The sequence below is a fragment of the Dendrobates tinctorius genome, unplaced genomic scaffold (genome assembly GCF_039654945.1).
Source record: "Dendrobates tinctorius isolate UK_male_01 unplaced genomic scaffold, ASM3965494v1 ptg000175l, whole genome shotgun sequence".
In the NCBI taxonomy this organism is placed as follows: Eukaryota; Metazoa; Chordata; class Amphibia; order Anura; family Dendrobatidae; genus Dendrobates; species Dendrobates tinctorius.
The window spans coordinates 3,968,912-3,996,071 of NW_027361842.1; the positions used below are offsets into that span (position 1 = coordinate 3,968,912).

The 27,160-nt window shown below is 44.5% G+C and overlaps 1 protein-coding gene across 1 annotated transcript in view; it reads left to right on the top strand.

Annotated features, from left to right (window-relative positions):
* Nucleotides 1-27,160, top strand: part of TRABD2A (TraB domain containing 2A) — a 271,296-nt gene that overhangs the window by 185,666 nt on the left and 58,470 nt on the right. The window contains exon 6 of the mRNA XM_073551339.1: nucleotides 5,516-5,752. Coding sequence (XP_073407440.1) covers nucleotides 5,516-5,752 — 237 coding nt within the window. The remainder of the gene's footprint in view (nucleotides 1-5,515; nucleotides 5,753-27,160) is intronic.

Sequence of the window (27,160 nt, forward strand, 5' to 3'; positions counted from 1 at the left end):
TGGGTAATTCCATTAGTGTTAAGCGGGTGTTAAAATTGAAAACAGGTCCCTACTGAGAGTGGTCTCAGCGGGACATTTTTGCTATCGACAACAGTTAGCGGCTGGGGTTGGCATGGGGGAGCTGTTTGTTGCAGTTTTTAAAATGGTTGAACCTTCAATTCCCCTCCTCCTTTTCAGAGTCAAGTTAATGTTGTTTAATGTTATTTAACGTTATTTATGTTTATATGTTATTTAATAAATGAGGGTGCTGTGGCCAGTATATCCAATGTCATGCAGTGTGGTGTTTTTTTATTTATAGTTAAGTGGAGGGTTTCAGTGGGTTATGTATAGAAGGCCATATAGTCATACATTCCGAAGTCAAGTAGGCTATACACAGCACTAAGCCAAATGCTTATTCCCACTCCAGCCATCTTGCTTGTTCCTATCCGTTTAGACCTTAAAGAGGACGTGTTACCAGGTCAAAAGTGGGAAAATTTGGCTCATATTTTATTCTTGCTGCTCCCTTGAGTATTCTGTCTTTTTTTTCAAAATCTGATGTACTGTTGGAGAGATATGGACCTTTTTATTTAGCGTTAATTATTATGATCATTACAAAGTGGGTGGTGCTCAGAGTGATTATGCAGAGCAGCCTAAAAACACACCTTCAGAGAGTCCCGTGAGCTGCACCTACTTGTAAAAGACTATAAAAAGTAATATGACATAAAAAGGCCCATATCTCTAGAACCAAATGTTGGTTTTAAAAAAAAAACAGATAAAAAACCTGAATACTCAGGGCATCAGTGGGAATAAAATAAGAGCAAAAATGTCCCTTTTGACCTGGCAGGTTCACTTTAAGGATGTTGAAATCTAATATGCATGAACTTGTTGCGTTCCCATGCAGTCGGCGGGCGCGTCAAAACAACGCATCTGCATACAGCCGCATACATCCGCATGTCCTGCGTGCCCAATGTTAAAGATAGGTATGCAGCACGCATGCAGAAGTAGGCGGACCTAAATGGAAGAACGGATGTGGGCGGAGCTTCAGGGTGGAAGTACGCAGCTGTCCGCAGAGCCCAGATACGCAAGTGTGAACTTAACCTTATACAATAGGTCATTTTTTTCAAAACCTTTCTTTAAAAGGGTATTCCTATATGTAGTACATGTAAGAATATTAGCAAATACCTCCAATTATTAATGTAGTATAGTTTTTCTGATTCGCTATGCCTCTTTCCTCATGTGCAGCCATTGCAAGACCTTAGGTATCCATGGGTAATACCACTAGCAACTAGCTAACTAACTGTCACTATATCAGTGGTCGTAACCACAGATACCTAAGGTCCTAAGAATCAGAAAAACTACACTACATTTCTAATTGAAGGTATTTGCTAATATTATTACTACATCTACTACGTATTGGGATAGGATCTTGGAGAGGGGAATACCCCTTTAAGGCTATGTTTCCGCAATGAGCTTTTTGTGAATTTTTGATGTTGTTTATTTTGTGCACCCATTAACCACTTCACGACTGATGACGTATATTTATGTGATCGGCCGTGTCCCTGCCTTTGATGCGGGCTCGCATGCTGAGTCCGCATATTTCCATGCACTTGATGACTGATTTAAGCAGCCATCAAGAGCCCCTAACAGCCGCGATTGGATTCGAGATCCACCCGTGCTGTTAGCCCGTGAAATGCTGCTGTCAATCACTGACAGTGGCATTTAACACATGCAGACAGGAAGCGAGTCATTGATCCCGCCCATCAGAGTGCCGTTACGTGATCGTGGGGCGCCGATGGGTTGCCATGACAGCCGGGGATCTGCTGAAGTTCCCCGTGCCTGTCATCTTGATCCTCCTGTCAATGCCGGCTATGATATACATGTATAGCACAGACGATTGGATGATAGTAACTTCAAGTCTCCTAAGCGGACTATTAACTACTGTAAACAGTAAAAAAAAATGAAAATATCAAAAAAATAAAAAATATTTAAATCACCACTCTTTTGCCCCATTAAAAATTAAACTATTAAAAAATACGCATTTTCCTATCTCAGTATCTCAGTAATGGGAAAGTCTGTCTTCACTGAATACAGATTTTACCTCAGAATTAAGAGTTTTGATAATGACCGATCAATTCTGGCAGAGAAAGAAGGAGATCTTGCTGATAAGATATATTACAAAGTTGCTTATTTTCATGTGTACTATTGATTTACTATACAAGGAGCTAAAGGAAAAAGAAGGCACAATAGGGTCTTATCCGGGTAGTACTGGGAGTAAAGGATAAGAAATTCACTCACCTTTTCCAGGGGAAATAAAGGCACATAATCGACTGTCAGCTGCTGCACGCCCGAAGGTCCACTCCATGACCGCCAATGTAGATCCTTATGGATAAAATGTTTTTTCGGACTCACTGTGCGCTGCTGGACATAGTTCAGTCGTACAACATAAAGGGTATTAACAATTTAATTCCCAACGCGTTTCGAAGTTTCTAATACTTCTTCCTCAGGGGATGACATGAAGTGAACAAGTACAACCATCTCCAGTTATATACATACAATATTTGAAATTGAGCGCCAAAAGCACATGTGGTAGTGGGACAAATGTCAGAGTTCACTGGGGTATTTATAAGAGATTTATTGACGATTTATTCATCATATGGGACAATTCAAATAATGACATTGACGAATTTATCAAGGACATGAATAATAATCGCTGGGGTCTTTCCTTTTCTTCAACATATAATTCTTCCATGATCAATTTTTTAGATATTACCATTTTTATTCAAAACAACAACATTTTAACCAAAACCTTTTTTAAAAATGTTGATAAAAATAGCTACATACCCTTCAGTAGTGGGCATTTTGGTAAATGGCTCAGAAACATACCTGACAATCAGTACAGAAGAATAAGAAAAAATTGTTCTGATCAGGAAGATTTTAAAAAACAGGCAGAAATTTTAAAGAATCGTTTTTTAAGTAAAAAATACCCTGTGGATCTGGTCAAAAATGCCTATAACAAATGTAAAAATCTATCCCAAAATTCACTGGTTAACGGATCTAAGATGATTAAAAATGATGATAATAGGTTCTCAAGTAATTTCATCACACAGTATTGTGCTGAGAACATCGAAATCAGACAGATTTTAATTAATAATTGGCATATTTTACTAAATGACCCTGTTCTAAATAAAATTCTTCCCAGAAACCCAGGTATCACCTTTCGAAGAGCTCCTACAATTAAAAACTTAGTGGCTCCTAGTCGTCTCAGAACAGATCCTCTGTCCTCCTCACTAAATCTTCCAAAAGGAATATATAAATGTGGTAGAAGAAATTGTCTATGTTGCAAAATCATTTCACACAAAGAAAATACCTTTAAATCAACCACCACTGATGAAAGCTTCCCCATCAAAAGTTTTTTGAATTGTACTACGGAGTTTGTGATTTATTTAATCGAATGTAAGTGTAAAAAACAATATGTAGGGAGAACCACGCAACCCTTACATCTAAGGGTTAATTCCCATAGACACAATATCAAAATTGGTTTCTTACAACATAGTCTCTCTAGACATTTTGCTTTAAAGCATAACAGAAATTATAATGAATTTAAAATAAGTCCCATTGAGCATATTCCAAATGATCATCCCGATAAAATCGGGCAATTGAACCGCAAAGAAATCTTCTGGATTTATAGATTGAATACATTAAAACCTAATGGACTTAATGAGATCACTGAAGTTTTTTTGTAAATGTCAATTTTCTTTTCCTTGTTTTTGATCATCAATTGATATAATTATCCTGTTTTATAATTGAGTGTTTCTATATCATTTATTTTTTATTATAAATGTGTACACAAATAATATATATAATTCAATATAATTTCCCCTTTTTCTTCCCCCCATTTCGGTTGCGATCCGGCTCCGTATTCCCCCTTTTTTTTCCCCATCTCGGTTGCGATCCCGCTCCGTATGGTCTTTTTCGGTGAGATTCCTTGCAGGTCCTTTTCTTATACCTGGTACCAATGGACTCCTTGAATTTTAACATAGTCACAATTCTTCATCCACACAGTTTCTTATTCATTTATTATTCATGTCATACACACATTTTTTCATTTTTTAATATCAATAAACCAATTTTAACCTCTCCTTTTTATGCATATATGCATATATGCATAAATATATTTTTTTTCTTCTTTAAGTATATCTCTCTCCAGTTTAGTGGCTCTGACTTTTGGACCTGGAGTCTCCCTTATATATAATTGCGCGTTTTTATAGCGCTTCTATATATTATATATGTCCTTTATTTTTTCAATATTATTTTTTCATGTATTTTTCATCATAATTGTTCATAAAAATGATATATATCATTTAATAAAATATTCCCCCTTCCCCGACATATCTCGGTTGCGATCCAGCTCCATTTGGTCCTTTTTCAGTGAGAGTTCTTGTAGATCCGTTCCTCACACTTTGCACTAATGAATCCTTGAAATTTTTAACATAGTCATCCTCCTTTTATTCATTCTTTTTATTCACACAGTTTTTTACATATATATAATATACATATATTTTATTTCTTATTTTTCCAATAAACGAATTTTAACTCCCTTCTTTTTAACAAACTTAAATGTTCCCAATTTTTATATATACATAAATATCTTCTTTTTCCAAGCACTTCTCTCCCCAGTATAGTGGTTCCGACTCTGGATTTGGAGTCTTTTCCTCCTTTTCAGCGGGTTCGGTATTTTCAGCTTCCCCTTTTTTTCATTTCTCAATATATATATATTTTTTCTTTTTATCTTTTTCCTTTTCTTTTTAATATCATGTATACTCTGCAATAAGAAACATAAGAAGAAAGATTTAATTTGATTGCAAATGGATTAATACACCTTGCGCAGTTCTTAACCTGTGAACTCTGACATTTGTCCCACTACCACATGTGCTTTTGGTGCTCAATTTCAAATATTGTATGTATATAACTGGAGATGGTTGTACTTGTTCACTTCATGTCATCCCCTGAGGAAGAAGTATTAGAAACTTCGAAACGCGTTGGGAATTAAATTGTTAATACCCTTTATGTTGTACGACTGAACTATGTCCAGCAGCGCACAGTGAGTCCGAAAAAACATTTTATCCATAAGGATCTACTATTGATTTACGAAATAAAAATTAAAATGATGGTTACTCTTTAACAATTAACACTCTTTCTTTGACAGTCTATTTTTTTACAGTTTGTAGACCTGCTTTAAAAGAACCTGTTTGTTGATTGATGCTACCCAAACCATGGGCATCATGAATCAGAGCTGGGCGTCATCATTGCAGTCATGTGTGTCTTGGAGAGACAAGATGTGTCCGATGCAGCTTCTCCTTACCCCACCTTCTCCCATGCGTATACAAAATACTCCTGACTGCAATCGTACCGCCAGGCTCTGACTCATGCTCCCGGGGGTTTGGCCAGCATACATCATAGGTTCCCATTTAAGGAAGTCTATTTCACTCATAAACTGTTTCTAATGATGGAACCTCTCTTTGTTTCTTTTTGAAAGTGGCAAATCTAAAAAGTTATCACCTTCACCAGCCTCAATGCCGTCAGCTACGTATAAATTTACTTCCAAAATAAGGCATAACGTGAACCCTCGCGAAGAGAAAGAGAAGATACCAAACATGCTCATGTCGGATAATGTAGACATAGTGGACAAGAATGACAGAAAGTATAAAAAGAAGAAGCCAAAGAAAGACAAACATCGTCATTTTAGTGACCTCTGGGTTCGAATTCAAGACAGGTAAAAATAAAAAAAAAATTTACTTTTCGGATATTCACCTTGTGCTGTGGACACCAACCCACAGCGGTCAATTAGTCAATGCGTACAGATATTTTTGCACGTGCACACACAGTTTTCTCTGCTTTATATTAAATGAAACATGCCATTACATACGTTTGACTTGCTGCAATGATTCTCTCATTTAAGTCAATGAGTTGATAAAAAAGTTGGGAACCATACAGACACCATCTGTAAGGCACGTGTTTTTCATGGATCTGCTTCGTTATTAGATTTTTTCGTGGAGATATAAATGGCTCTCAATACGGATGGCAAAAGTTGACATATGGACGTTATTTTTTCTAGTCTGGATCCCTATACAGGTGAAAAATCATCTGTTTTTCGTAAAGAAAAATGGACGTTTTTTCATATGCTTGTGTGAATTTCAGAAGGTCATACTACTTGTTTCATGTATATAACTGGGCAGGATTCTAGGTGTGATTTTTCTAGTTTAAGTTGGAAAACAAAAGCTAACAGAAAATGTGCTGCTTAACCTTGTCCTATACTGTATAAACTATTTTAAAAGTTAAAGCACCACTCCAGCTTGATGTTTTTTTCTCAGCGCTAGAGTGGCGATTTAAATGTAAGCCCCCTGCCCCTGGTCATATACTCACCGTTTTTTTGACACCACTCCGATCCCGCAGTGCTCTCTTGTGAGCACAGCTTCTGATTGGCTAGAAGTCAGAAGCTACTTCACACACTCTCAATATAAGTGTGAGAGCTACAACGAGCCTCTCATAGACTTGTATTAAAAAGTGACCTCCGCGCCGCTCCATGAAGTACTGGAAATGCTGGCAGGTCACTTTTCCCCAGAGACCAACGGGAGCGATGCTGGAAAACCATGAAGGCGGCAGCAGGTGAGTATCAGACAGGGGGCAGGGAAATTACATTTAAAGCACCACTCCAGTGGTGCAATTTTAAAAAAAAACTGGAGTGCTGCCAGTCCCACTAGTGAGTGGGCTTGCTCTACATTGCACAATATTGTCTGCAGTATTTTATGTGAACAAATGGCAGTGCTACAAGGGCTCATTCAGACGTCTGTGTTTCCAGTACGTGTTGTATCCGTTTTTTTCACATACACAATATGTATCCATTATAATTGATGGTGCTATTGATATTTCCGTGTTTTTTCTCAGACCGTGTGTTCATAGATACATGTCCATTTTCTTCAAACAGCACATATGAAAAAGGGCCAGTACAAGTCTATGCATCTGTGAAACACACGTACAACACACGGATGGCGTCAATGTACCATATGTGTGCGATCTGTATTTAACATTGCAAAATATAAGAGAAGTTTCGTAATTTATTTATATCTTAATCAATCCATTAAAAACTCTGATGACACACTGATGGTAAAAACAAACACACGGATGACACACTGATGACACCAATACCTTTTTTCACATACATGTTTAAGCACGGATTTCTTAATGAGGTTTAAGTAACATCCCTACACTTCATCATGAAATTGTCCGCTGGCTCGTCCATGGGCGTACCCGGGATCAAAATTGGGGGGGGGGGGCAAGCCATGGTTGTTCAGGTTGTAAAATTTTAGAACGAAAAAGGTGAATGAAACAAAAATTTTAAGAAAATTATATGTACCGTATATACTCGAGTATAAGCCGAGATTTTCAGCCCATTTTTTAAGGCTGAAAGTCCCCCCCCCCCCCCCTCTCGGCTTATACTCGAGTCATATATGCATGGGGGGTCGTCGCTTCTCCCACGGTTTCCAGCGCCTTCCTTCAGCGGTCACGTGGTAAAGTCATGAATATGCGCATATTCATGGCTTTAATGAGTGGTGCCACATGATCGCTGAAGGAAGGAAGAGCTGCCAGAGACCATGGGAGAAGCGGGGCAGCAGAGACCGCACCAGGAGGGGGTAAATATATGCGATATTCACCTGTCCCCCGTTCCACCGCTGCGCGCCACTCTGTCCTCCGCGTCCTCTGTGACGTTCAAGTCAGAGGGAGCGATGACGGAGTAGCCTCTGCCTGAACAGTCACTGACAGAGGACCCGGAAGACAGAGCAGCGAGCAGCGGTGGAACGGGGCCAGGTGAATATCGCAGGGGCCGGTGTCCCCGCCTGCTCAGGACACCGGCACCTGGCCCCCAGTGAAGAGAGGTGAGTATGTCTTTTTTTTTAATTTGCAGCAGCATATGGTAACACCAAATGGCCCCCAGGTGGACGCAGACAACTGGGTTACATGGCACCTAGGTCCCACTCATATCAACCCCGTTTGGGGGTAGGAGAGAATCTGACCATGCCTCCATGGCCTCCTTGTTGGTAATATGCTTCATTGTTCTGACTTGAACCAATTTTCATCTTATTTGTCTGAGTGTCCCTCTTTCAGTACGAGTACAGCTTCCTAGTACCATCCATAAAATAACAATCTCTTTAGTATGCTTATAGTGTATATAGTATTCCATGGCTTGGGTATATATGTAAACAGCATGCATACAGTTAGCAATTGATGTGTAGGTACACACTTCTATAAACTGGGACTTCACTAGTCAGAAAGCATTTGCATTTGTTCAAGCAACTTATTGTCTGGTTGTATAGGACTTTAAGTATTATACTTTATATGACCATGACCCATTTTTGTCTTATGTCTGCCTTAGTTCAGACTTTTAATTGATTCTAACGAAGTGCTTGTTAGTGGTGTTTGCCAAAATAAAATAAACTTAATTTTTTGTACTATATTGATTTGTGGTGATCCCTATGGTTGGTGCATATACTTTTTCTTGTGTGTTTCTATATATCTTCGTATGCATTAGGTGATCCCATATCTTGTGATATTTAGGATGGTGCCCGTTTACTTCATATTTTGATAACAAAAAGATCACTTGGCACATTTTTAAAAGGAGATATAATAAATGTATTTTGTTTATGGATGATGAGTGTGACTTTATCTTTTCACCTAGATACATTATCAATATTCTAGTTTATATGTGGATTAACCCATAAGAAAAAGATCCAGTTTCATCCTGAAATACAGTGGTGTAACTATGACGGTCGCAGCAGTCGCCACTGCGACCGGGCCCGGGGGGAGTCAGGGGCCCGGCAGCTCAGACCATGATATCTCCCATCCGTCCTGATTCTCGCTGGACAGTCCCGTTTTTGACCCCTCCCCTTGTCCCGCCCGAGACTCTATTCTTCCTGCACTGCACTGAGCTGCCACGCCCCCCCAAGCACCCCATCCTTGCCCTCCCAGATAGACGTACCGCAGCCTGCAATGATGTCCTAAGCTGTTCTTTTATGTGCACACAGCACCTGTGATGAGGTCACAGGAGGGGAGGAGTCAGGGGTTCACATGATCAGGGGCCCCCGTGTATGCAGGACTCTGCTGTGCTGGTTGTCATGGTGCTGGATGAGGTTAAGTTTCTGTGTGGGGTCAGGAGGGGTTTACAGTGTGGATGTAGCGGAGCCATGTGTGTAAGAGGTGTACAGAGTGGAGCCGTGTGTGCACGAGGTGAGCGAAGCCATGTGTGTACGAGGTGTACAGAGCGGAGCCATGTGTGTAAGAGGTGTACGGAGCGGAGCCGTTTGTGTACGAGGTGAGTGAAGCCATGTGTGTATGAGGTGTACGGAGCAGAGCCATGCGTGTATGAGGTGAGTGAAGCAGAGCAGTGTGTGTACGTGGTGTACGGAGCGGAGCTGGGTGTGTAAGAAGTGTATGGAGCAGAGCCGGGTGTGTACGAAGTGTACGGAGAGGAGCCGCGCGTGTTCGAGGTGTACTGAGCAGAGATGTGCGTGTATTTTGATATGGGGGTGCCCCATTTAAAAGTTTGCACCGGGACCCATAACTTTGTAGTTACGCCACTGCTGAAATAGTTTGTCTTCTGCTGGACCTTTGAGGTCCTCTTAATTTTTCAGAACCTGGTCCTCTTCAAGGATCCTCTAAGTAATCTGATGAGCTAGTCCAACCTACTCTGCAAGCATACCATTGCATGCTCTAGATTGTCAATCAAGAGGCTAGAATTAAATTAGGTTATATAATGCCAATTTATAAGTAATCCACTTTCCCATTAAGAAAGTTCATATTCAAACATCTATACAGACCTAAATGCACAGAAACAAGAAAAACTCTATTTCTATTTTAAGGAGTTGGACATAACAACTTTTCTGGCCACTTCAATAATAACTTTAAAGGGAATCTGTCACCAGGTTTTTGCTATGTAATCTGAGACAGCATGATGTGATGATGGGTGTCCCGGGACTAGGGGCTCCCTCTCTGTCCCTAACGCTAGCCCTGTTCCCAGGATTACTTTTGATAGTGAAGATGCTGGGGTCATGTACCTTGCCTTAGCTCCTGAATCCGCCCTTATTCTGTTCCCTTCTCCCTGTGGGAGAGAGAGTCCCCGCTGAGTGTCCGGGTCGGAACCAAGGGGACCGTCACCTAGGTTCCGGGGGAAACTGTTTCCGGGGGACAGAGTTGAGAGACGGACCGGTGAGACTGACAGACGGGCTGGGGGAGGAGCCGATATAAAAGGGGCGGGGAAAGGGAGTCACGATGAGTCAGCAGAGTGGTACAGAGGGAGCAGGAGAACGTGGGAGCGACTGAGAGCCATATCAACTTACCGGAGCCAGGAAGGAGGACAGAGGCAGGAGAGACGCTCACCCGGGACATCAGTGAGACGGCGCCGAGACGACCGTCCAAGAACCGCTGCTCCGCGTCAACCAGTGGCTGCTGCCGCCTTACTCCAGCTCGCGGCTGCAGCCTGCCCGCAGTCACTCGCGGCCATTGCCGCCTTGCCCCTGCCCAAGGCTGCGGCCTGCCCGTGGTCACCAGCGGCTGTTGCCGCCCCTCTTCAGCCCGTGGCTGCGGCCTGCCTGTGGTCATCAGCAGCCGTTGCCGCCTCACTTCAGCCCGTGGCTGCAGCCTGTCTCCTGCCGCCCGCAGCCGCCCCGCTGCAGCCTGCCCGCGGTTACCAGTGGCCATTGCTGCCTCGCCCCTGTCTGCGGCTGCGGCCTGTCCGTGGTCACTCACGGCCGTTGCTGCCTCGCCCCTGCCCGCCGCTGCGGCCTGCCCGTGGTCACCAGCGGCCATTGCCGCCTCTCTTCAGCCCGTGGCTGCGGCCTGCCCGTGGTCACCGGCGGCCGTTGCCGCCTCACTTCAGCCCGCAGCTGCAGCCTGTCTCCCGCCGCCGCCCCACTTCCACCCGTGGCCGCGGCTAGTTCAGTGCCATCGGTGGCCATCGCTGTCCCGCTCCAGCCCGTGGCCAGGGCCGGGCCGTTGCTCACCGCGGGTCTTCCGTTGCGGCCGCTGGCAGCGCTGGTGGCCTGCCAGACGCCACGCCGCATCGCCGCTGATTGCCCCGATCTGGGGGCTGCGGCCCATCTGTCCAAGGACTCCTCCGGGGCCTGTCGTGCCCCTGCTTCACCGGAGCGTCGGAATGCTAGAAAACTGCGCACAGATCTTCAGCGGCTGGGCCCAGCGGCTACTACGCCGAAGAACCAACGTCCGGGACGCCGAGGGACGTCGAGCCGGTTGAGTGACACTATACAGATAAGGACCCATAGTCAGCCATACCGCGGCCCTATAGTGACCGGCTTTGCCGGACTTAGTCGTGTTCTTATATTTCAGTGTTTGCTTGTATTGAGTCCCTGCGAGGACAATCCCTGTTATTTTGTTCGGTTGCTTAGCCTATCCCTGTGGGTAGTTACCTATAAACCTATAAAAATTGTTACCAAAAACACAAGACCGTCTCGCGTCTCGTCACTGCATCCTGCATACCTGCTAGTACCACATTTGGTGTAGTTGGCAGGATGCAGTCTCTAAGCGCAGACAGCGGTACTCCCGACCAAGGTGGTGCCGCAGGCGCTGCCGATAATGGGGGCCCCCAGTCCAGCATTTCTCTGGTGGCTATGTTAAGCAACCTGCCACGGTTTTCCGGCTCCAATACCCTGTTGTGGAGCTGGACAGAATGCATGCGGGGGCTCTTTTGCATGCATCCAATGACCCCTGATTTGGAAGCTGAGGTAGCTCTCATGGCGTTAGATGGGGAATCCCGGAATTCAGTAATGTTGAGACCCCGGGGACACCGCAACACCTTTGCTAGGGTCTTGCGGATTCTGGAATAAACCCTTGGGGATCCGACAAACGTGGGAGAGTTGAGGACCCGGTTGTTCAGTCGAATGCAGGGAGAGGGGAGACCATCACCCAATATATGAATGTCCTGCAGGAGTTGTACACAGCCATCGAGCGAAAGGATGGAGTAGGGGTAGGACCTATCGACATTACCCTACGTGAGCTGTTAGTGACTGGACTCCGGGACCCGTTAATAAAACAGGCATTGCGGGAGCAGATCTGAGTGAACCCACGTATAGCTTTCTCTGAGGTGGGGAGTCAGGCCCGGGTACGAGAGCAGGAGCAGGGGATGACGGTCCCCGTGGGGAAGGCCTGGGGCATGGAGACCTCCGTGAACGCTGTCGGTGATCCCCAGTGGATTGGGGAAGTGAGACAGGAGCTGAAGAGTTTCCGAGGCAAGCTGGCTGAGGTAAAGAAGAGAACTCAGTCCATGCCTGGGCGGCCTGGCTTCAATGCCCGGGGTGGCCGGGCCTCGCAGCCCCGGTGTTATGAGTGTGGAGAACCAGGCCACTTTGCACGAGAGTGTCCACGGCGTGGGAGATACCCACCCCGACGGACATTAAACTAGAGGGCTCGGAGCAGGGGGGACGCCGCTCAGAGCCAGAAGCCACAACAAGGGGTGGTGGAAGTCCCAAAGATCTGGTCGCCAAGTGCCCAGTAGTAAGGGCAGAAGTCGAGGGCCGCACTGTGCGGTGCCTAGTGGACACGGGGTCGCAAGTAACGACCATGCCTGCAACCTACTTCCGGCAGCATTTCCCGGAGGCAGCAAGGCCCCAGTGGGGGCCCATGATAAAGCTGGTAGCCGCAAACCAACTGCCGGTTCCTGTCGCCGGAGTGGTATGGCTCCAAATGACGCTGTGTGGTAAACCCCTCGGCCGCCGGGGAGTGGTCCTGACCCAAGGAGAAATGTTATGAATGAGTCACCGTAGGAGGCAAAAACAGAAATACTAGCTAAGTCCAGAAAACCAGAGAAGTTGGCAGCTATCGGATTGCAGACCCCTGAACCTATCAACAACAACCAGCAGTAGCCGTGGGGGGTTCCTACGGTGCCCTAGACCCCTCGATCACAGCCGGAGAACTAAATAGCCTAGAGACAGAAAGGGAAATCTAAACTGCCCCAGAGCAGACCCCAAAGCAATAGGCAGCCCCCAACATATAATGACGGTGAAGCAAGATGTAAAAACACTCACACAGATAGAAAGATAGGCTGAGCAAATGATGGGGCCCAAGCTAACTAAAAAGGAAAGGATAGAAAAGCTGCTGTCTGCAATCCGCCAAAACCCTATCAAAACAAGCGCCAACAGACTGATAGGGAAAAAAGCCCTGAAGACGCTAGGCTTCAAAAAGACTATATCAGTACTCAGGTATTTTCTGAAGACAGAGCAAAAAGGAATTCAGCTCACCCCAGCAGGGAATGGCAGAAATCCAGAAAAACAAGGCAAAACAAAACCAAAACACAAATGCAAAAAGCAGACCAGAAAACTTAGCTTTTGAGGAGCAGGAATCAGACTGGTCTCCTAGAATCCCTCAGAGAGATCACCAGCAAGGCAAAAGGGCGTCGGCTGCCTTATATCCAGTCAGCAATTCCAGTCACCATCATCCTGCACAGGTGCTTGGTAATCAGCCTCACTACCTTCCTTCACCAGAAGAGGGAGTTCATCAGACCTCAATGGTGAAGGGGAAAATGAACTCACAACAGAGAAACTAACGACCACCATTCACCACCCCAGAAAACTCCACCACAACTGAACTTAGACGCTCCGAGCGGTCAACAGCCGGCAAACCCCCCGAACGCTACAAACAGGATCCGTTTGTATGGCGACAAGAAATGTCATCTCAAAAGACTAGCTCGAGTCTACTAAAGCCCTCGCCCGAGGACTAGCGAGCATACAAGGTGGGGGAGTGTGGGAGAGAGAGTCCCCGCCGAGTGTCCGGGTCGGAACCAAGGGGACCGTGACCTAGGTTCTGGGGGAAACTGTTTCCGGGAGACAGAGTTCAGAGACGGACCGGTGAGACTGACAGACGGGCTGGGGGAAGAGCCGATATAAAAGGGGCGAGGGAAAGGGAGTCACAATGAGTCAGCAGAGCAGTACAGAGGGAGCAGGAGACCGTGGGAGCGACTGAGAGCCAGAGCAACTTACCAGAGCCAGGAAGGAGGACAGAGGCAGGAGAGACGCTCACCCAGGACATCAGTGAGACGGTGCCGAGACTACCGTCCAAGAACCACTGCTCTGCGTCAACCAGCGGCCGCTGCCGCCTTACTCCAGCCCGCGACTGCGGCCTGCCCGTGGTCACTCGCGGCCATTGCCACCATGCCCCTGCCAGCGGCTGTGGCCTGCCCGTGGTCACCAGCGGCCGTTGCGGCTTTGCCCCTACCCGTGGCTGTGGCCTGCCTGCGGGTCCCAGCGGCCGTTGCCGCCTCACTTCAGCCCGCGGCTGCAGCCTGTCTCCCGCCACCCGAAGCCGCCCCGCTTCCACCCGTGGCCGCGGCTAGTTCAGTGCCTTCGGCGGCCACCGCTGTCCCGCTCCAGCCCACGGGCCGGGACGTTGCTCTCCGTGGGTCCTACGTTGCGGCCTGCCAGACGCCACCCTGCATCGCCGCTGTTTGCCCCGATCCAGGGGCTGCGGCCCATCTGTCCAAGGACTCCTCCGGGGCCTGTCGTGTCCCTGCTTCACCAGAGCATCAGAACGCTCGAAGACTGCGACAGATCTTCAGTGGCTGGACCCAGCGGCTACTGCGCCGAAGAACCAACGTTCGGGACGCCTAGGGACGTCGAGCCAGTTGAGTGACACTATACAGATAAGGACCCATAGTCGGTCGTACCGCGGCCCTATAGTGACCAACTTTGCCGGACTTAGTCGTGTTCTTATATTTCCGTGTTTGCTTGTATTGAGTCCCTGCGAGGACGATCCCTGTTATTTTGTTTGGTTGCTTAGACTATCCCTGCGGATAGTTACCTATAAACCTATAAAAGTTGTTACCAAAAACACAAGACCATCTCGCGTCTCGTCACTGCATTCTGCGTACCTGCTAGTACCACATCCCACCCAGGGAAGAGGAGAGTAGTAGTATACACCAACCAGATTAACAAGGTAATACAAACAGGGGTTTTAAACAAAAAATACCAAACATACAAATACAGTATACTCACACATATAACAGAGGAATGCACCAGGGAGTAGATGACGGGGTTAAACCAAAGTAGGAGAAGAAAGGGAATTATCACACACACAAAACCAAGCAACAGTCATAGATAAATCCACCAAACACTTTCTCAAATAACAACCTCCACCAACCTCCAGCCTTGCAGTAAAAGCTAGCTCTGACAATGATTACTAGCCAGGGCGCAGATTATATAGGAGATGGGAGTGGCTAACAGTGCTCAGCTGAAATCCTTAATGCAGGAAAGCTTCCAGGAGCTCTCAACTGAGCAGATTAATCTCTGCCCTGCTAAAATAAACCTGCAACATTTAATATGAGGGTGAAGTGCTTCTAGTCAGTGCAGCAATAGGAGAAATCAGACGCTATGGTCTTCTGGCTCCTCTCTATCGCGGTAAAAGCAGTGACATCAGCAATGTGTCATTTGCTCGACTTTGTCTCTATGCTCTCATTTTAATACAATTGATGTTTTCACTGTTTGAGATCTACTAGTTTTCTGAATGCTGAGTTCTGTATAACCCTGTTAATGTCACTTATTGGCAACTTTCTGTGTACACCTTTACATAGACAGCTGCTAATCATTGGTGGAATCGTGATTATACAAAGCAATGGACTAGAAGGCAAGAGTCAACAAGTCCTGTAGTGAAAATCTCCTGGGCATAGATCACTGATTTTATTGAAACAACAATGCAAAGCCTATTTAGTGACACTTCGCTGTAATCAGGGTCTCTGCCTCTATATAATGATGCTAACAGATTACATAGCAAAAACCTGCTGACATATTCCCTCTAAAGGGTATTCCATTAATGTTATAGTACATTTGGATTCCACCAATGGGATTTCAAAAACAGGGCCCTGATATTCATTGCATTTGTATATAAACAGGACAGCAGTGGACAACAGAACTATGCTCTCTAAATAGATGTAGGTCCCATTGGTGGAACCCGCATTTACTATACAGATAAACTGTATCCTGTGGTTATACCATAAATGTGTGACATGGGAGTAACCCTTTAAGGATATAGTTATATACAGCAGATTGCAACTGATATCAGATACATACCCATAAGATGGGATTCTTATGGCAAAAAGCAAATGGATTTCTGCAAGCCCCATATAGATTAATGGCAGAGCTGCAAAAATGTCTGCGAATTTTCAAACAACAAATCAGGAAGGACAACACCATATACAGGAGGCTCTCCTGCTCAACATCCTTCAGATGCCACACACTGTGTCAGAGAGATGACTGTCACCTGGAATACGCAAGTACCATCTGCCTGATCGCACTTTATGGCTGGGTTCACACGTAGCGGAACTCTCCCGGAAATTACCGCGAGAGTTCCGGAATTCCATTCAGCGGGAAAATCGCATTTTAAATTCCTGCGATTTTCTCACGGAAAAACTAGCATTTTACAAGTGTAATTAGCTTGCAGAATTGCTAGCGTTTTCAAAGCGATCTGTAGCATCGCTTGGAGAACTGATTGACAGGTTGGTCACACTTGTCAAACATAGTTTTTGACGAGTGTGACCAACTTTTTACTATTGAGGCCGCCTATGTGGCATCAATAGTAAAAGATAGAATGTAAATAATAATAAAAAAAAAATATTGTTATTCTCACCTTCCGACGTCCCGCACAGCCTTCCCGCCTCTCTCCATGCTCCCGGTCCCAGTAATCCTTTGCGACAATTAACGCGATGATAAACAGCAAAGAGCAGCTGACAGCACAACGGAGGGGTGGATGCCAGTTCAAAGGTTCATGGACCCAAATGAACAATAGTCCAAATAAGGAAGAGGAACAGCATCCGGTCTGGGTGAAAAATTGTATCAAAAATTTATTCTGCCAGTACAAAATACAACTTTTCGGCCATATTGTGGCCTTTTTCAAGTATAACATAACAGCACATATGGTGGCCTTTTATAGTGTGGCACAGCCAATCACCATTTACGTAACACCCATCACAGAGAATCCATACATAAAATACATATAAATACATCCATCAGATACATATATATTCAATAGCACAGTTTATCTAGTCGTTAACAATAATGGTCATAATCATATTAGAAATATTGCAAAAGTATTTCATATATAAACAACGATCCCCAAATCAGCCCACCATTGATCGTGATGCATCAAAGTTATCCATAGAAATAACGCACCAATCACTTGCAGTAATACATATCCATATATAAACCGCCAATCCCTAATCACATAATAGTGGCGCCAACCCCAATAGACCAATCATATGAGGACTCACAAATCCCTATATCGGCAGAGTTCCCTCTCACCCATATGACAACATCAGCCAGAGCCAGGTTGTATCAGGAGCGCAGTCTAATGACGCGCACCACCAGGTCACGGCGCGCGCGCCGCCCATCCCCGCAGGTCCGGTCACGTGACATCTCCGTCACAGAGCACCGCACATGCGCGGTGCTATGCAAGGGATCGGCTACACGAACCACCCACCGGGGAGGACCGCACACGCGCAGAGGCCCAGAGCACGCGATCACACACCACACTCCCTCACAAGCCCGCGCATGCGCTGATTAACGTAAACAAGTGTAATACCACACTTGAATAAATGAGTCCACACCGATAGGCCAAAATGCTCCCAAACAACGCAGCATATAAGAGACATTTGGAATCAAGGAACCATATCCATAGTAACTTTAATAATATTCCATACTTTACGAGATTCGCATACGTTGCACATTATATAAGGAGCAAAACTGGGATAATTACAAAAAAGAAAAAAAAGAAGAGAAAAAGGGAAAAGAGGGCACGGGGAATGGCAGGCAAGAAATAACGACAAAAATTCACAAAGGACAACATCCTCTTCGTAATTCAGGACTGTTCAGTCCCCGTGTCCTCCACTCCATCCAAATGTATCACCTATAAACACTAAAAAATAAAAAAAATTTGATTAAAAGACCATAAAGGCCACATAGAAAAGTATATACCCACAACAAAGAATAATGACACAAAGTGAGGGATTAGGTGACACAAGTATGTAGATTAGAATCCAAGTTCAAACCCCTTGGTTGCAACGTATCAAGAATCGATATCCATCTCAACTCCTTTTTCTTCAACATCTTAACCCTATCACCCCCACGTCTCAATACAGGAACCCCATCTATCACTCTAAATCGTAACTGGTTCACTGAATGTCTACACTCTAAAAAATGCTTCGGAATCGGCAACTCCACAAGTTTAGTCCTAATTGTACTCTTATGCTTACTAATGCGAGCCCTAATCTCCATGGTGGTCTCTCCTATATACATAAGCCCACATGGGCACAAAATCAAGTAACTCACAAAACTTGACGAACACGTATACCTCTCTTTAATAGAAAACGTTTTTCCAGTTCGAGGGAGGTTAAAACTATCACTATCAATATTTATCATATTGCCACAACAGGAACATCCCAAACATGGGAAATTGCCCATCTTAGGAGGACATATTGTCCTTTGTACGTTGACTTTTGATGAACCAATATCTGACCTTACCAATGTATCTTTAAGATTGTGTCCACGTCTATATGAAAGCAATGGCCTGTCCACAACATCTGACTCCATGGAAGTGACTCCACCATCCGTCTTGGGTGATTACTATCATACACCAAAAGACTATTCCTATCTGTCTCTTTTACAAAAAGATCGGTATACAGAGACTCATCTTTCTTATAGACCAGCGTGTCCAAAAATTGGACCTGATCATAAGAGTGGGTCAATGTAAATTTCAGCTCAGAGAATACATTGTTCAATTCATTTTGAAAATCAAGAAGATCCTCCAGACTACCATCCCAGATACAGAAGATATCGTCGATGTAGCACCACCAGGCCCGGACATGGCACCAGTAGGTGGAATTGTACACATACCGGTCCTCGAATACCGCCATATAGATGTTAGCATAGGTTGGGGCCGCGATGATGCCCGTTCTCGCGGGATTGCAACGTCTCGCGGTCATTCGCGTTGACGTCGCGCGAATGACCGTGAGACGTCGCGATCCCATGAGAACAGACGTCATTGCTCGCAAAGGCTTACTGGGACCGGGAGCATGGAGAGAGGCGGGAAGGCTGCGCGGGACGTCAGAAGGTGAGAATAACAATACAGTCTCCTCTCCTCCGGACCATGGGTACCATCCACAAATGTTCTGCTTACTTTTCGCATGGTGTGCACAGCCACATGCGGAAAGTAAGCAGGACAATGCATTCCTATGGGTGCGGGATCGCCGCGATTCCGCGAAATTAATGAGCATGCTGCGTTTTTTACCGCAAAGCAATTCCGCCGCGGTAAAAACCACAGCATTAGCACCGCATTGCAGAATCCCATAGGAATGCATGGGATGCTTATTTTTCGCATTTTCGCAGCAAAATCACACGGTTAAAACCGCCGCGGAAACGCGAAAAAAACGCCACGTGTGAACTCAGCCTAAATCTTCTTGGATTGCATTTCTTTTCCCATTTTATTATCCATTGTGAATTAGGCTGTATTGTATTTTGTTATCTTAGTGGACTGCAGTTTTATTGTACTTTGCGATCGCACTATTTTAGTAGTTTTATTCCCTGATAAACTGTGGTTTCAGCTTGACGGTGTATTTGCACCTGCCAATCCAGGCCATTAAATGACCACAGATTAGCAAGGTGATTAACTGTTGCTTTCTGGCCTGTATAGAGAAGCTGGACAGAATTCTGTGAACACAGTATAATACATCAATACATCAATAAGACCGTTCTGCGTGCATAGAATACCATGCATCCTGCAGCCCATCTCATGTTTAACCAAACTACCGGTAATTAATAATCATTGCAGCAGACAAACGAGCACTTAGCTTGTTTTTCAGGTGATCACTGGCATATTTCAACTTGCCAATATTCGGGAAAGAATGTTCCTACACACACTCTTTCCTCCGATTATCGGCCTGTCTATATGGGCCTGTTGGGAAAATGTTGAGACTATTTGAATATTTTTTATGTTATTATTTTACAAATATCACTTATAAATGAATAGAGTTCATAATCATCAAAATTGGGAAATTCATTAATCTTTTTTAATCATCTAATATATAAAGCTCAATGTGTGTGTGTGTGTTTGTATGTATGTGTGTATGTCCGGGATTGGCATCTGCACCGTCACAGCTACAGCCACAAAATTTCGCACAGTCACACGTATGGACCCCAAGAGCGTCATAGACTATGTTGTGAGGTGAAATTTTAACCCCGCGCATTCCAATTCACCAAACAATTTTGCCCCTATCTACATAATGGGGAAAAAGTGTATGCATGTATGTGTGTATGTCCGGGATTGGCATCTGCACCGTCGCAGCTACAGCCACAAAATTTTGCACAGTCACACGTCTGGACCCCCAGAGCTTCATAGGCTATGTTGTGAGGCGAAATTTTAACCCCGCGCATCCCAATTCACCAAACAATTTTGCCCCTATCTACATAATGGGGAAAAAGTGAAAGGAAAAGTGTTTGAGGCAAAATGACAGCTGCCAGATGTGAACAAGGGGGACTTAAAGAATAAGAGCGATGGCGCCAAAGAGTATATACTATATCACATAGGATAGGATTAGATACACAGCTCAGAAGCAGGATGTGTCAAAGGAGAGGACATATTCATTCCAAGAATTCCACTCATTCCATCTGATTTGTTTTTTGATTTTAAATGCCTCCAGTTTTCAGTTCAACTGCAATTTGTAATGTCCATTAACAATGCTCAGGGACAGTCCTTGAAAGTAGTAGAGATCGATTTGCAATCTCCATGCTTTTCTCATGGTCAACTTTACGTGGTCTGTTCAAGATTTGGAACTGCCAAAAATCTGTTCATCTTTGCACCGAAAGGAAAAACCAAAAATAATGTTTATCAAAAGGCTCTTGAATAAGTTGAAAATAAAATACTATCAATACTTGGGTAATCGTTTAGTTAAATTGTGTTGCAAATCTGTAGTGTTGAATAGAGATGAGCGACTTTGCCTTTTTTAGGGTCGAGTCGGGTTTCATGAAACGCGACTTTCTCAAAAGTCGAGTCGAACGAAATCGGCCGACTATAGGGAAAAGTCGGACGTCCGACTGAAACACAAAACCCAATGCAAGTCAATGGGGAAGCAAAGTCGACAGGGAGTGGAGGGCAGTAAATACAGCTACAGTGCCCATTTCAATGCCAAAAACATCAATTCTTATTACTTAATCTTGTCAACCTTAATTTACTTTATAATAATAGTTACGCATTGAAAACTGGGGGTTATTTGGCTATAATTGTGGGGGGTAGGGCTGGCTCCAGGTTTTCGTGTGCCCCAGGCCAAAGAGTGTCAGTGGGCCCCTTTAACATATACCACAATTCATGATGCTCCGATACGGCAGAGAAATATTGGTATAGTACAATGAAAAATACTTCACTTCTTACATGACATGACTGATATCTATTTTAAATTCTACAATAGCTCAAAAAACGGACAGAATATTACTCCATACAGTATTATGGCCACCACATAGTGCGCCATACAGAATAATGAGCCCCATATATTTTTCCATAAAGAATAATTGGTCCCATATAACGTTCCATAAGGTATATAATGAGCTCCACATAATGCTACAGTATATGTTGGTCCCCATGGATGATGCTCTATTGTCTTATGGGCCCAAATAATGCTCCATATATAATGGGCCCCATTTCTAATGCTCCAGTGTATAATGGGCCCCGTAAATGCTGCTCCAGTGTCTGATGTCCCCCATTTAGAATGCTCCAGTATATGATGGGCCTCATGGATGATGCTCCAGTGTATGATGGGCCCAAATAATGCTCCATATATAATCTGGCCCATTTAGAATGCTCCAGTATATGATGGGCCCCATGGATGATGCTCCAGTGTATGATGGACCCCATATCTCATTCTCCAGTGTCTAGTGCTCCCCAAAAATTGCTCCCAACCTTTAAAAAAATTAAATACCTCTCATCGCTGGGCACTGGTCTACTATGGACTCCTCAGCGTCACCATCTTCCAGCTCTCTGCACTTGTACTGTTTAGGCAGAGGGCATACAGACGTGATGCAATTGCACTCTCTGACATGTATGTCACTGTCAGGAAACGCGGAAGACGTCACGGCGGTGGAGCAGGGAGAGGTAAGTATTGCGAGTCCTGTAGCCCTGAGCAAGCAGGGGGGCCCACTCGTGGGCGATGGCACTGGCACAAGGCCCCTCATAGTATGCCAGTGTGTCTGACGGCGAGTGGGCCCTCCCACTGGCAGAGACACTTTTGCGTACTATGAGTGGCCCTGTGCCTGTGCCGTTGCCCACGAGTATGCCCCCCCGACCTGCTCAGGGAACTGGCACTTTCATCTGCAGCTTCCTCTGTGTCACTATGTAAGATGGTATAGTATGCGGGAAGGGGCACCTGAGTTTCATCAGGGTCAGATTCTGGCTCTGTAGAGTGCGAGGGGAATGTAGCGCTGTGGGTGAATGTACCAGCAGAATCATCTAGCAGTGGCTGTGCATCAGTGCACTCCATCTCTGATTCATGTTGGACTGGGGAATTCAGGATTTGACTTGATAACCCAGGCATGGTATGTGAAATGAGCTCCATGGAGTAATCTGAAGTGTGTGCTGCGGCATCCTTCACTTTTGGTGGGGGTGAAGGACACAAGGAAAGGGGTTGTCCCTGACCAGAAGCCTGCACTGACGACTCAGTGCTTTCATTTTTTGCAACTTCAGAAGAGGAAGCGATCAATCTGGAGGCTGTTTCGTCAATGTAAGCCAAAACCAGTTCCTGATGCTCTGGCTTTAAAAGCAGTTTACCCACTCCCAGAAAAGGGAGCCTTCCAGGCCTTCCGGAGCCAGACCATGCCACAGTCTCAACACCTCCTGCCTTAGCTGCTATTGTGCTTTTGGCACTACTAGCAGATGCACCACCACCACCATCAGTACCAGCTGGCCCCCCACACCCACGTCTGTGGCCTCTTCCACCATACTTCCTAATTTTTGTGAAAATATACCCAAAATACCAGCAGATATGTGGTACTGTATCAGAAGCGTACAGCTAATTACAGTCTAGGGATAATTGTGAATCTCTGTATATATTTCATGAGTCAGACACAGATGCTCACTGGCTCTGTATAAATTAGACAATACTATAAAAATTTGAAAAAGGGTGCAGTATCACCAGATACAAGGTATATATAGTATAGTTTAAACATTCTAAATCTCCGTATATATTTCAGGAGGCAGATACAGACGCTCTCAGGCTCAGTATGGATTCAAAAAGAATATAGAAAGTTGAGAAAGGGTACAGTAACACCAGATACCAGGTATACATACTGTAGCATAGTTTAAACATTCTAAATCTCCGTATATATTTCATGAGTCAGACACAGATGTTCTCAGGCCCAGTATGGATTAGGCAATACTATAAAAATTTGAAAAAGGGTACAGTATCACCAGATACAAGGTATATATAGTATAGTTTAAACATTCTAAATCTCCGTATATATTTCATGAAGCAGACACAGACGCTCTCAGCCTCAGTATGGATTACACCACATTATAAAAAGCAAAATGGATCAGAAGCATACAGCTTTATGCAGTGTAGGAGTCATTGTAAATCTCCGTATATATTTCCAGAGTCAGAAACAGACTCTCACTGGCTCTGTATGCATTAGACCAGAATATAAAAAGCAGTAAATGGGTAATGTATCACAAGCGTACAGCTGTATACAGTGTGGTGGTAATCGTAAATCTTCAAATATATTTCTGGAGTAACAGACAGACATTCACAGGCTGAGTCTGGATTACACCAGAATCTAAATAGCAAAAAAGGGTACTGTATCAGAAGCATACATCTGTATTCAGTGTTGGGCAAAATTTAAATCTCGGTATATATTTCCGGAGTCACCCTCAGATGCTCACTTAGTCTTGACCTCACCATAATACAAAATGTTTAAAAAAGGTACTGGATAACAAGATAGCAAGTATATATATTGTATGGTACTATTTAAATGTCCGTATATATTTCCGTAGTCACCCTCAGACACTCACTCATTATGGATTTTACCGTAATACAAAATGTCTAACAAAGGTACTATATCACATGATAGGAGGTGTATATAGTATAGGGTAAAATTGTTATCTCCATATATATTGAAGAAGTACTATACACGTGCCGCGCCAATTCTTTGGAATGCACTTCCCAGGTCAATACGATTAGTCCCCAATACCCACAATTTTAAGCGTGTCCTGAAAACGCATTTATTCAGATTGGCCTACTACCTCAACACATTAACCTAATCTATCCCTGTGTGGCAGAGCCAAAAGTTTTACCATAACCAGGTTCCCCGCATCATTCTCCCACATGCTTTATACATCCATTAGCCCTCTGTGTCCGTACTGTCACACACCTAACATTATGGCTGGTCCATACAATCAGGGCAACAGTTACCACCCACCTTTCGTGTCTACCTCTTTCCTCATAGACTGTAAGCTTGCGAGCAGGGCCCTCTTTCCTCTTGGTATTTGTTATAATCTACTGTATGTGATTATTGTTATGCTGTAATGTCTATTGTCTGTACAAATCCCCTCTGAAATGTAAAGTGCTGCGGAATATGTCGGCGCTATAAAAATAAAATTTATTATTATTATAAGGAGTAAACCACACACGCTCACTCATTATGGATTATAACGTAATAAAAAATTTAGAACTAAGGTACTGTATCAGCAGATACCAGGTGTATATAGTATAAGTGAAAATGTAAATCTCACTATATATTTCCGGAGTCACATACAGATAGTCAGTATGTATTTCTCCATGATACCAGCCGGTACACGGTAGTGTGTGAGGACCGTACAGCTCTATACGTTGTGGGAAAGAATGAACGTTCGTTCACTGTGCAGAAAAAAAGAATAAAAGTAGTAGTGCTGTGTAAAAAACAATCTGCACAGCAGTGTCCACACAGCAATACTGCTGTAAGGCAGCCACACAGCAATACTGCTATAAGGCAGGCTAATAATCAGCGCTGCTGCACACAAAAAAATCATTCCCTGTCACTGCACACTAACTGTACACAACAATTGCGTTCAGCACAAGCACATAAGAACTTCTGTTTAGGCTGAGTTCACACATGGCTTTTTTTTCGCGTTTCCGCGGAGGTTTTAACCGCGCGATTTTGCCGCGAAAACGCAAAAAATAAGCATCCCATGCATTCCTATGGGATTAATTTGCGAAATCGCGGCGATCCCGCACCCATAGGAATGCATTGTTCCGCTTACTTCCCGCATGTGGCTGTGCACACCATGCGAAAAGTAAGCAGAACAATTGCGGATGGTACCCACGGTCCGGAGGAGAGGAGACTGTCCTCCAGGCTGTGGGTACCATATCCCTGTAAAAAATAGAATTTAAAAATAAAAAATATTGTTATTCTCACCCTCCGACGTCCCGCGCAGTCTTCCCGCTTCTCTTCACGCTCTCGTTCCCAGTAGTCCTTTGCGAAAATGCCCGCGATGGCGTCCGTTCTCGCGGGATCGCGAAGTCTCGCGGTCATCGCGAATTACCGTGAGACATCGCAATCCCGCGAGAACGGACGTCATTGCGGGCATTTTCGCAAAGGATTACAGGGAACGGTTGCGCGGGACGTCGGAAGGTAAGAATAACACCATTTTTTATTTTTTTTTACATTCTATCTTTTACTACTGATGCCGCATAGGCGGCCTCAGTAGTAAAAAGTTGGTCACACTTGTCAAACACTATGTTTGACGAGTGTGACCAACCTGTCAATCAGTTCTCCAAGCGATGCTACAGATCGCTTGGAAAACGCTAGCATTTTGCAAGCTAATTACGCTTGCAAAATGCTAGTTTTTCCGCGGGAAAATCGCGGGAATTTAAAATGCGATTTTCCCGCGGACTGGAATTCCGGAATTCTCGCTGTAATTTCCGCGAGAGTTCCGGTACGTGTGCACTTAGCCTTACAGGCCTAAGTGTCTCCCAAATGATAAACAGTGTCACCAACCTCTCCCTACTGTAAAGATGGGCAGAAGAAAAATGACGGTCGGTGGTGAGGGCTTTTAGACACACTCCATATACAGGGGTAGGACAAAATAATGCAAACACCTAAAGTTTTGGCATCATAATCTTCGAACATGTTATAAACATGCAAACCGTGACATATGGTAATGTTTTGTAGTTGACTATTTGTGTTATGTGATATGTGTATGTAAATTAACTGCTTGTTTTGCATAATTGTAAGAACATTGATGAAAACCTGATACCATTGGCAGACCTCTCTGATTTTCAAAGAGGCCAAATTGATGATGCTTGTATGGCGGGCGCTAGTGTAACAGAAAGTGCCCGTATGCTTGGCATGTTAAGAGGTACTGTCTCCAAAGTAATGACTTTGTTGGAAAGAGAAGGAAAAATGTCAGCAACAAAGCACAGGTCCGGCCGAAAGTCGAAGTTGACTGAGAGACACTGTCGGACTCTAAAGCGAATTGTGAGAGAGGATCGCAAGACCACGGCTCCAAAAATCAATGCTGAGCACAATGAACACCTACAGAACCCAGTTTCCACGAAAAATGTTCGTCGGGAGCAGCACAAATCTGTATTCCACGGAAGAGCTGCAATTTTGAAAAAGCTGCTCTCACTGACAAATGTTTCCAAGCGTTTAGAGTGGTGTAGAAACCTACAGAATAGGTCCCTCGAGCAGTGGAAACATGTGATATTCTCAGACGAATCATCGTTTACCCTATTTCCGCCTTCCGGCCGAGTACGTTTGGAGACAGCCGAAAGAAGCATTCCATCCAGACTGCCTTTTCCCAACCGTAAAACATGGCAGAGGTTCTCTGATGATCTGGTGTGCTATTTCGTGGGGATCCGCCGGGCCAATGATATCCCTTCATGGAAGAATTAACAGCTGCGATTATTTAGGCATTTTGGCCAACCAAGTGCATCCTATGGTTCAAGCTCTGTTCCCAGAGGGGAATGCCATCTTTCAGGATGATAATGCACCAATTCATACAGCTAGAATTGTTAAAGCATGGCACGAGGAACATTGTAATGAAGTTGAGCATCTCATCTGGCCCCACCAATCCCCATACCTTAACAACATTATTGACTTTTTATGTCTGATTTTAG